General features: G+C 40.1%; 1 protein-coding gene across 3 annotated transcripts in view; it reads right to left on the bottom strand.

The window, feature by feature from the left end:
• The window catches only part of LOC121287805, a 53,876-nt gene that overhangs the window by 33,810 nt on the left and 7,652 nt on the right, over positions 1-12,414 (bottom strand). For 2 of the 3 annotated variants that reach the window (XM_041205733.1, XM_041205732.1), the window contains exons 2-4: positions 11,037-11,084; positions 5,153-5,356; positions 1,873-2,062 (exon numbers count right to left, since the gene is read on the bottom strand). In XM_041205733.1, the coding sequence (XP_041061667.1) occupies positions 1,873-2,062; positions 5,153-5,356; positions 11,037-11,076 (434 nt within the window). In that variant the 5' untranslated portion in view covers positions 11,077-11,084. Of the gene's footprint in view, positions 1-1,872; positions 2,063-5,152; positions 5,357-10,933; positions 11,085-12,414 lie in introns of all 3 variants that reach the window. The other variant, XM_041205731.1, reaches the window with a different exon arrangement.

The raw sequence follows: 12,414 nt of genomic DNA on the forward strand, positions 1-12,414 counted from the left end.
TAATGGAGAAACAAGGCACCAGTGTAAACAAGGGACTGCAAGATATTATTAGTGAAAAGAGTACTAGAGAAATTAATGAGACTTAAATTAGATAAACCCCTGGACCTGATGATCTACATCCAACAGTGTGAAAGAGGTGACTGCAGTGATAATAGATGTGTTGGTGGTCATCTTTCAAAGCTCTATAGACTCTGGAGTCTTCCTGCAGATTGGAAGTTGGCAAATGTAACCCACTGTTTAAGAATGGAGAGAAAGAAAAACTGAGGATCTACAGACCTGTTAGCCTAATGTCAGTTGTAGGGAAAATGCTAGAATCTATACTAAAGGGTGATATGACAGGACATTTAGAAAATAATGGTAGGATTAGCCAGAGTCAACATGGATTTATGAAAGGGAATCATGTTTAACAAACCTGATGGAGGTTTTTTGAGGGAGTAACTAGTGGGTTAAATAAGAGGGAACCATTGGATATGGTATATTTAGATTTTCAGAAAGCTTTTGATAAGGTACCGCACAAGATGTTAGTAAACAAAATTAGAGCACATGGGATTGGGAGGAATATATTGGCATGGATTGAGAACTGGTTAACGGACAGAAAATAGGGAGTAGGAATAAATGGGTCATTTTCAGGTTGGCAGGCTGTAACTAGTGGGGTACTGCAAGGGTCAGTGCTTGGGTTCCAGCTATTCACAATCTATCTCAATGATTTGAATGTAGGGATTAAATGTAATATTTGCAAGTTTTCAGATGACATAAAATGAGGTGGAAGTGAGAGTTGTAAGGATCAAGGGTGCAAAAATGTTTCAAGGGGATTTGGAGAGATTAAGTGAGCGGGCAAAAATTTGGCAGATGGAACGCAATGTGGTGAAATTGAGGTTATCCACTTTGGTAGGAAAAACAGGAACATCGAGTATTTCTTAAATGGTGAAAGGCTGGACGCTGTTGATGTTCAAAGGGACTTGGATGTCCTTGTTCATGAGTCACTGAAAGCCAGTACAACAAGCAATTATGAAGGCAAATGGTATGTTGGCCTTTATTACAAGAGGATTTGGGTATAGGAGTAAAGATGTCTTATTGCAATTATATAGAACCTTGGTGAGACCTGACCTGGAGTACTGTGTGCAGTTTTGGTCTCCTAGCTAAGATATACTTTGTCATAGAGGGAGTCCAGCAAATGTTCACCAAACTAATTCCTGTGATGGAGGGATAAGTCCTACAAGGAAAGATTCAATAGACTGGGCCTTTATTCTTTGGAGTTTAGAAGAATGAGAGGTGATCTCATTCAAACATACTAAGTTCTTACAGGGCTTGACAGGGTAGATGGAAGAAGAATGTTTCACATGGTGGGGTGGCCTAGGACCAGTGGGCACATCTCAAAATAAGGCCACTTAGGACTGAGATGAGGGGGAATTTCTTCATTCAAAGGGTGGTGAATCTTTGGAATTCTCTTCCTCAGAGTTGTGGATTTTTGGTCATTGAGTATGAGATTGATAGATTTCTAGAAATGGAAAACATCAAGGGACATGGGGATAGTGCAAGAAAATGCTGTGCAAGTAGAAGATCAGCCACAATCTCATTGAATGGCAGAGTGCATTTGAAGGGCTGAATGGCCTATTCCTGCTATTTATTATAGTCTTAGAACAAATTTCCCACCTCTTCAGTGCTGTCCCAAGTGTATATGCCTGCAAAAGAGAGAATGATGCTGTAACTGTATCTTCCAGTCAAAATGAGGAGAGTGTGGCAAGTTGTTTTATTTGGTCTTTATCATCGATTTACTCTCAATCCTGATTTAATAAGGGGATACTTATAGATCCCATATATACACTCATTGGCTGAGATACTCTAGAACGTCAGTTACAGCCCAGCACTTACCTCACACAGATCCCCTGTAGCCACGTGTTGATCGATTTAAAATGGTACTTCATATCTCCATAAGACATGGAAACAAACTTGTAGGAATCAAAATACTGCACTATGCCCCTCCCCCAGTGAGCACCAAGAGTCCTCTCTCCATCTGCAATCCAGATCTCAACATGGACAATGTCATGGGGTTGGCATTTGGCTATAAGCAAAAGGAAATAAAAGTTCAGCATTTCACTAAGGTGCATAAGTGAAAATGTAAACTGAGCTGCAGAGCACGAATGAATGTAATCACAGAAATTAATACTGCAAAATATAACTACTGTTATATTTTATAGAATTACATAGAATGTATAACACAGAAACACACCATTCAGCCCAACTGCCAGTGCCTATGCCAAACAAGTTTTCTCCCACCCCATTTTGTCTAACCTCATCAGAACCCTTTACTCCTTTCTCCTTCATGTGTTTATTTAGCTTCCACTTAAATACATCTATGTTATTCACCTCAACTACTACTGGCATCACCTCCATGATGCCAGTTCAGCCTTCAGCTGACTGAGGAAGAGTATTTGAGGACCAGAATCTCAAAACCCGTGACTAAGGCCATGGTTTAACAGGCAACGATGATCCCCACACTCCTCTATGCTTTGGAGTCTTGGCCAGCCTACAGCAGGCACCTCAAAGCACTGAAGAAGTACCCACCAGCAGTGCCTTTGCAGTGCCAAATCCAGTGGCAAGAAAGGAGGTCCAACAGCAGAGTCCTTTCCCAAGCCAACTTACCCAGCATTGAGGTGCCAATCACTTAAAATGAGCTTCACTGGGCAAGACATGTTGTTTGTGTGTCTAACACCAGATTCCTGAAGCAACTACTCTACTCGGAACTTGGTCGCAGCAGGAGACTCTGAGGCGCACCTTGGAAAAGCTTCAGGAATAGAACCATAGAAAAGTTACGGCACAGAAAGACGCCATTCAGCCCATCGTGTCTGCACCAGCCAAAGAAGAAGAAATCCCCTCCCGGAAATTCATCTCCACCACCACCCCAATCTGCACAGCCCTGAGTAAATACCAATGCCACTGGCCTTGTAAAACCTGGGAAGATGGAATGAGGGTGCAATTTAAAGAAGGATTGAATTAGTTCACGATCCATTTGCATTTTTTTTTATTAGTTCATGGGATGTAGGCATCACTGGCTAGGCCTGCATTTATCGCCCATCCCTAAATGCCTTTGTTCAGAGGGCATTTAAGAGTCAAACACATTGCCGAAAGTCTGGGGTAACATGTAGGCCAGACCAGGTAAGGACGGCAGATTTCCTTCCCTAAAGGAGTCCTCAAAACATTTTGAAGAGGTCAAACATCCCCACCAAATCATGGGATTCCCCAGCTTGTGACCAACCAAAATGGAGAAGGCTCATCTGGGAAGGCACTGAACACAACGGCAGACTTCTCCAGAAATGTGCAGAGGTGAAATTGAGGTGTCAGAGGGAGCAAACAAACTTCCAAACAAAAACAGAATTACCTGGAAAAACTCAACAGCATCGGCGGAGAAGAAAAGAGTTGACCTTTCGAGTCCCCAGTTTTTCCAGGTAATTCTGTTTTTGTTTTGGATTTCCAGCATCCGCAGTTTTTTGCTTTTAAACTTCCAAACAAGTCATCTTCCCAACCCTTCAAGCATCTGCTGCCCAGCATGCGGCAAAGTTTATAAATCACACATTGGACTTCTCAGCCATCTCAGAAGTCAACAAACTGGAGTGGAAGCAATTCATTTTCGATCCTGAGGGACAGCCCAAGAAGAAGACTTCAGCAAGAAATGCTGAAGTTTAATTCCCACATATTAATATTAATTCCCACAACTATCTCTGTTCCCCAAAGTTCATTTGAGAACATAATTTAAATGATCCGTATTCAGTATTGTACCGAACAATCCTAGTTGGAGTGGCTAACCTGTGAAGTTGGCATTCTGGGGTGTTTCAGCTCTCAGGGCTCTCTGTAGTGGACGTACACTTCAAATCACACTGATAGCCAAGATGGTTCTTTTAAAATGCAAGCATGTGAGCTGTTTCTTCTTTAACATTTAACCAACATTTTTTTTTATTATTGAAAGACCCTATAGAAATATATCCCTTGAAAATAATGAGCACTGATACAATCTGTGATAATGGATCCTTGCATCCTACCACTATGTGTAGCTCACAAGATAGATTCTATAATACAACATTTGCAATGGTTCCTTTCCAAAGGGTAACTTTTCCCAGTGAATTTCAATGCAAGCAGCTCCTCCTAATCTCACACCAATTTTGAAATTTTACTCTTACAGAAGAGAAAAAAAATATGGAGATAAAAAAAATTTGCTGATGCATTAAGGCATATGGGTCTCTAGCAATGAACGCTTTAAGCTGCACAAGTGCACAGCCATGCAGCAGTCATGAAGGTTTCACACAGACCATTCACAAGCTGTCCACTTTGAGACTGCACATGTCCATGGTCAGGGAAAAGTAAATTTAAAGGTACAGTGCATTAAAATATTCAGAAAATTTAGAGCGATCACTGCTCTCGAGTACAGTCCTCAGAGTAAACAGATGATATGCTAGGGCTCTGACTGGATCCGAAGAAAAGTGATGTTGGACTCAAAACATTCTCTGTTTCTCTCTCCACAGATGCTACCAGACCTGCTGAGCTTTTCCAGCATTTTCTGTTTTCATTACCTTTGATTGGACTATTATAAATAGGAGAATACCGGGAAGGTTTCCTTCTCTCGCATAGTCTTCCTCATTGTGAGAAGTTAAAATGAAAATAAGTAAAGCCCCATCTTTCATAGAGGTGGTCCAATGAACTAACGTAATAATTGTTTAAGAAAAATCAGTAATTCTGTTCTGTTCATGAGGGCAACTCTGAAAGGTACAGTAACATAAAATTACAGGCACTGATGCGGTACATTAGACTTCAACCGTGCCTCAGAATGCACGGGCACAAATCTGAATTCATACCTTCCCCCTGTTCTTGACAGGGTTACTGAGAAATAAGGGCAACACTGAGGTAGGGTACTTCACTACAAGATGGATGGAAGGATTGGTGGGCAAGTTACCTATGGAGTTCTTTTCACATACTTCTTGGTGGTAGGGTTACAAGTAGCAGTAACAAGAGGCTGAGAACTGGTTGCATGATAGTTTGTGGGAATCCAAGAGGAAGAAAAATTAATTTGAAAGTGAACAAGAAAGAATTGCAAAAGTTTTAGCTGCAATCACAAAATGAACTTGGTGCAAACAATGATAAATTACAGAATTGACAATACATTTTCGATTGAAGTAGGTCCCTGAAATGAACACTAAATCCCCAGGTTCCATCTTCTCTTGAAATGTCGTGATGGGAAGGGTGTCATAGTAGTAAGCCTGATTTCCTGGTCCAATGACAAATCCAAAGTCATCCTTCAGATCCCTCACAACTCTTCTCACCAGACCACAGCAATCCAGGAGCAAAGGAGACTCATATTGTGAAGCTGACAAACAAAATTGAGGCAGTAAGTAGCTGCAGGTTTTGAACACTTTAATGAATGCTTGCAGATCAATAAACATTTCATTTATTTAATCATGCAGAATATATTATCAACAACATGCTGTAAAAATAGCACCCAATGTGGTACTGAACTTAAAAATTACAGAATTCCCAAGTTCAATCTCGGGTCTCTGCTTGATATCAACCAGGACAGCACTGGGATGTTACAATTGGCCTCAGCACTTTTGGGCTAGGGATGGGAAAATTAACTAAAGTTCCTGTTTCTATTCAATGATCCCAACTGAAAGCGTATTTGCATGTGTATCAGGTGAGGATAAGGTTGGGTTGAGCGATGATACCACCCTCCCCAAGGGAAAACTCGCTAGCACACTGTACATGTAATGGCCCCTTTGGCAACGTATTGCAGAGTTGTCAGTGCCTGTGAAACCATGCCCATGCCAACCAACTACATACCATAGCACCTTCAGAACAACAGGGCAGAATTTCTTTTAAAAGCCCCAAAATGAATACAGAATGGCTGACAACTATAAGGTGTTCCATTGAATTACCAGATAATCTGAAACATTAAGAAGGGAAATGCCAGCATTGTTCCTGGTCTCTAGGGGTCTATCATTAGCACTTGTCTGAATGCAAATATTTCATATGCAATTCCCTCAGTGTAATACCATAATCTTGCACTATAATGTCAGCTGGTAGCACTTTAGCCTCTGAATCAGAAGGTTGTGGGTTCAAGCCCCACTTTGGGACTTCAGCATATAAATTAGTCTCCCACTTCAGTGCAGGACTGAGAGAAAGCACTCAGGGGGATGAGAATGAAAAACTGTGACGTAAAGGATCTCGTAGCACTATGGAAAATCAGCAAGGAATTCTTCTTGGATTCTGGTCAAGATTCTCCCCTGAGCCAGAATCACCAAAAATAGAGTATGTGGCTGTTCATTCGATCGAGGTAAGTGAAACTTTCTATGTACAAAGCTGGCTACAAAACAGTGAACTCAGTTCAAATTGATTGACTATAAAACACTCTGAGATCTCCTGAGGACATGATAAAGTGCTGAATCAATGAAAGATTGATTGTTTTTTCTTCCTGTCGTGACATCATAACAAGAAAGTATTGAACACAACTTCATGCATTAAAAGAGTTCCTTCACAAATAGTCTGAGCTTGTTTCACAAGTTCACTAAATAACATGGGGAGACTGAAAAACAACAATTCATGCAGCTATGTTTTTTATAATATTGGGGGATTAATTAAATAAGTCAAGAGGATAAACTTACTCTTTTAAAAATAAAAGTTGAATGTTTTCACAGGGATGTAATAAGAGTTGCCCCTGTTCAGATCACTGAATGCACAACAGATTCTAATGACTGAATTGGGCTGACTTTCCCCTCCTAGTTTTGATGAATGTTTCTATTCTTCAGGTGAAGAGATGCAGAGTGGAGCAGTGGAGCATTGAGACATCCTGTTTCAGAACAGGTAGGTTGGCTGTAGGCAGATAAATTGTAAAGCTCCTCTTACCTTTGCCCAACAACGTCCTCCACCGCAAAATGGCTTCCTGTTACACCATTCTCCATTTAACTAATATTCAGCTCTTCTATTCTTCCTGCCAAAAGTGCATAACCTCACATTTTCCCACATTATATTCCATCTGCCAAGTTTTTGCCCCCTCACTTAGCCCATCTATATCCCTCTGTAGACTCCTCGTGTCACCGTCACCACTTGCCTTCCCACCTATTTTTGCGTCACCTGCAAATTTGGCGATAGCACATTCACTTCCCTCATCTATGTCATTAATATATTTTGTAAATAATTAAGGCCCCAATGCTGATCCCTGTGGCAATCCACTAGTTACAGGTTGCCAATCTGAAAATGCCCCCCTTATCCCAAATCTCTGTCTTCCATTAGTTAACCAATCCTCTATCCATGCTAATATACTACCCCTAACACCATGGGCTCTTATCTTATTAAGTAGCCTTATGTGCAGTGCCCTTATTGAACGCCTTTTGGAAATCCAAATATATTATGTCGACTGGTTCCCCTTCATCTATCCTGCTTGTTGCCTCAAAGAATTCTAATAAATTTGTTAGGCGTGATTTCCCCTTCATGAAGCCATGCTGACTCCGCTTGATTAGATTATGTATTTCTAAATGCTCTGCTATTACATCCTTTATAATAGACTCCAACATTTTCCCAAGGACAGATGTTAAACTAACTGGCCTACAGTTATCTGTTCTTTGTGTCTCTCCCTTTTTGAATATGGATGTTACATTGGCCTTCTCCAATCCTCTGTGACTTTTCTTGGAAGATTACTACCAGTGCATCAACTACCTCTGTAACTAATTCCTTTAATGTCCTAGGATGCAACTCATCAGGTCCAGGGGACATATCGGCCTTTAGCCCCATTAGCTTCCCTAGTACTTTTTCTCTAGTGATAGTTATTGTATTTATTTCCTCCCCTACCTTTTGCCCCTTGATTATTTAGTATTTTTGAAATGCTATTCGTATCTTCTACTGTAAAGACTGAAGCAAAGCATTTATTCAACTCCTCTGCCATTTCCTGGTTTCCCATTATTTCCCCAGCCTCATTCTCTAAGGGGCCTATGTTCACTTTGGCCTCTCTCTTCCTTTCTATATATATTTTAAGAAGTTATGGTGCTACCAATGGCGCATTTGACTGATTTTTGGTGCTGATTTGTGGCAGTCTGGAGAAACCTCATCCTAGAATCACAAAGTCATACAGCACAGAAGGCCAGTCAGCCCATTGTGCCTGCAGCTCCTTGAAAGGACTATCAAATTAATCCCATTGACTTGATGTTTCCCCAATGCCTGCAATTTTTTCCTTTTCACATGTGCATCCAATTCCATTTTGAAAGTTACCATATATTAAATCTGCATCTACCACCCTGCAGGCAGAGCATGCCAGATCATAACAACCTGCTGCAAAATTCTTCTCATCTCCCCTCTAGTTATTTTGACAATTAACTTAAATGTGGATCCTCTGGTTAGAGATACTCCTGTTAAAAGAAACAGTTTCCCCTCTTTATTCTGCAATGATCACGTCCAGTTGCATTCAGGTTTAGGCCTGTGTAAATTTACGTCAGCCCCTCCTGTGTCAGAGAGATACTCAGTCTGTGCAGGGTTTTGGTATTTAGCATTCCATAAGATAGAATTTTAATCTATTTGTAGGGAAATATCTATTTCTGGATTCCTGTTGCTCTAGAATATGGCACGGATTAATTTGTAATTAAAGAGATTTCATTTAAATCTCAAACACTGAACAGACAGTCTCCAGAAAATGCTGGCTGAATGTTTCCTAATCCTACATTCAGCTTCAGACTGAACATATAATTTAGTCTGACACTCCAGTACAATACTGAGGGAGTGCTGCACCTTGAGAGGTGCTGCCTTTCCAATGAAACGTTAAACCATGGCCCTGCACTGCCATCTGAAGCGGATATAAAAAAAATCCCAAGGCTATTTGGGATTATTTCTAACAAGAGCAGGGAATTTCTCCCTGGTGACCTGACCAACATTTATCCCTCAACCAACATCACAAAAAAGAATTACCTGATTTGTCTCACTGCTGTTTGTGGGACCTTGCTGTGTATTTAAATTGTCTGCCATGTTTGCCTGCATGACAATAGTGATGACACTTCAATCCTATTTAATTGCTGGTGAAGCACTTTGGATGTGAAAGGTGCAGTATAACTACAAATTTGTTGGTAATATAACTGCACCCTTGCATTAGATCACAAATGCTTTAGCACCCCCTCTAGGTTACTTATTGATGGAGGTGAAACATTTGGGTTCTGCACAATTCTTTATATTGTGTACGAACATATTTTTTAAAAATTCGCCAGGGCTTTCTTCACTGAGTCATAAAACAACCTTAAAACAATACTGAGGGAGTGCTGCACAATGAGAGGTGCTGCCTTTCCAATGAAACGTTAAACCATGGCCTTGCACTACCATCTGAAGTGGATATAACAAAAATCCCAAGGCTATTTGGGATTATTTCTAACAAGAGCAGGGAATTTCTCCCTGGTGACCTGACCAACATTTATCCCTCAACCAACATCACAAAAAAGAATTACCTGATTTGTCTCACTGCTGTTCGTGGGACCTTGCTGTGTATTTAAATTGTCTGCCATGTTTGCCTGCATGACAATAGTGATGACACTTCAATCCTATTTAATTGCTGGTGAAGCACTTTGGATGTGAAAGGTGCAGTATAACTACAAATTTGTTGGTAATATAACTACACCCTTGCATTAGATCACAAATGCTTTAGCACCCCCTCTAAGTTACTTATTGATGGAGGTGAAACATTTGGGTTCTGCACAATTCTTTATATTGTGTACGAACATATTTTTTAAAAATTCGCCAGGGCTTTCTTCACTGAGTCATAAAACAACCTTAAAACAATACTGAGGGAGTGCTGCACAATGAGAGGTGCCGCCTTTCCAATGAAACGTTAAACCATGGCCCTGCACTGCCATCTGAAGCGGATATAAAAAAAATCCCAAGGCTATTTGGGATTATTTCTAACAAGAGCAGGGAATTTCTCCCTGGTGACCTGACCAACATTTATCCCTCAACCAACATCACAAAAAAGAATTACCTGATTTGTCTCACTGCTGTTTGTGGGACCTTGCTGTGTATTTAAATTGTCTGCCATGTTTGCCTGCATGACAATAGTGATGACACTTCAATCCTATTTAATTGCTGGTGAAGCACTTTGGATGTGAAAGGTGCAGTATAACTACAAATTTGTTGGTAATATAACTGCACCCTTGCATTAGATCACAAATGCTTTAGCACCCCCTCTAGGTTACTTATTGATGGAGGTGAAACATTTGGGTTCTGCACAATTCTTTATATTGTGTACGAACATATTTTTTAAAAATTCACCAGGGCTTTCTTCACTGAGTCATAAAACAACCTTAAATTGGCCTCTAATTTCTGCTTCATTATTAAGCAATAAGAAAGTAAAACATCTAGTTACTGGTTTGCCTTTAACACAGGAATGATAAGGGCCACAGGCTGTTTCTTAATCATTTCTTAATGACTCATTTAGTGGGCGTTGTTCAAAACTGTTAGAGGTTTCCACAAGTTTTTGTTTCACCTTTTGCAAAATGTAATATTGGGAAACCTTTCAGAAACCACCACACCTACAAATAAAATGGGAATACAAAATCAATATCTTCGCCTCCTGGTGAAAAACGCCTTTGCAGAATAGTATTAATTTGCTTAATTGTGCGTACATTTATAGCTAATAAAGATTCTGTGGAGCTTCAGTTTACACTCAGAACATAATTAGATCCAATCATAATTAAAAGAGATGCTTGATCCTTAAATTGAAAAGGGTATAGTGAACATTAAAAAATATCTTTTTAGATATTATTCCAAAAATTGGCACACAAGTCACATCTACTTACACATACTTAATAGAAGGGACTGACTTATCCACCACAGCAATGTAGAAATATATGTGAGTGTACATATAATAAACAGCAACAGTGGACTCGGGCTTTGCTGCTTACCTCCCCATATATACACTCACTTCCTGGTTCAAGGTACTTCTTTCCATATGGCACTCCAATGTAACTCCTTGCTTTTTCCAGGAATTTCAGGCGTAGCTGCCACGTGTGATTTGGATCCCTTACCTGTCTGTAAATGTTTAATTGTATTCTTTTCAGGTTCCATAGTTCCTCCTGCAATCAGGACAAGGAAGAATGATTCATCCTATTCATATGTTCCAACGTTTGGATGTCTTTTGTTGACTCCTTTTTTTTGGTAGACTATGATAACGATAAATATTTCTAATTCGCTGAGTTTGTGAATCTCTTTGAACTTATGAAAACCTTTTCAAATTTTCATTTGACATTATAATGGTTGGGATGTTGCTTATGCAATTTTTCATCCCTATGCCATAAAAGTGGGGAGGGGGGGGGGGGGAGAAATAAATCTGGCAACAACAACTTATATTTATATAGCACTTTTAACTTAATGACATGTTGCAAGATGCATTGTAAAAAATGCGACGACAAGCAAAAGGACAAGATATTAGGTCAGATTAACAAAAGCTTGGTCAAAGAAGTAGGCTTTAGGAGTGTTTTAAAGAAGGAAATAAGGGTTGAAAAGCAGAGAGGGAGGGAATTCTAGAATTCAGGGCTTGGGCAGCTGAGGCTACTGATGGTGGAGCAATTAAAATCAATTAAAATCAGTTAAAATCAGTTAAAATCAATTAAAATCAATTAAAATCAATTAAAATCAGGGCGACTCAAAAGCCAGAATTAGATGAGCGCGGATATCTTGGAGCTTGTGGGACGGGACTGGAGGAGAACAGAGTTTGGGAGGGGAGAGGTCATGGAGGGATCGAAAACAATGATAAGATTTTTAAAATCAAGATATTGCTCGACGGGAGCCAGTGTTGGTCAATGAACACAGGGGTGAAACAAAAACAAAAATAGCTGGAAAAACTCAGCAGGTCTGACAGCGTCTGCGGAGAGGAAGACAAGAGTCAACGTTTCGAGTCCGAGTGACTCTTCATCAGAACTAAAAAGAAATAGAGATGTGGTGAAATATAAGCTGTTTAAGGGGGGGGGGGGGGGGGGGTTGGGACAGGTGGAGCTGGAAAGAGGGTCAATGATAGGTGGAGGCAAAGGAGAGATTGCCGAAGATGTCATAAACAAAAGGTCAAAGGGGTGTTGACGGCGGTGATATTAGTTAAAGGATGTGCTAATGGTGACATTAAGGGTAGAAAGAAGGATGAGCAAGTGACAGATAGCCCTAGTGGGGGTAGGGTGAAGGAAAGGGATCAGAATAGGCTAAAAGATGGAGATAAAACAATGGATGGAAGTAAATTTAAAAAATAATAATAGAAATAGGTGGGAAAATAAAACTATATGTATATAAAAATATATACATATTATTAGAAAAATGGGGATCAAAAAGAGGGTGAGGATGGAGGAGAGAGTTCATGATCTGAAGTTGTTGAACTCAATGTTAAGTCCGGAAGGCTGTTAAGTGCCTAATCGGAAG

Source organism: Carcharodon carcharias, chromosome 15 (assembly GCF_017639515.1).
Source record: "Carcharodon carcharias isolate sCarCar2 chromosome 15, sCarCar2.pri, whole genome shotgun sequence".
Lineage (NCBI taxonomy): Eukaryota > Metazoa > Chordata > Chondrichthyes > Lamniformes > Lamnidae > Carcharodon > Carcharodon carcharias.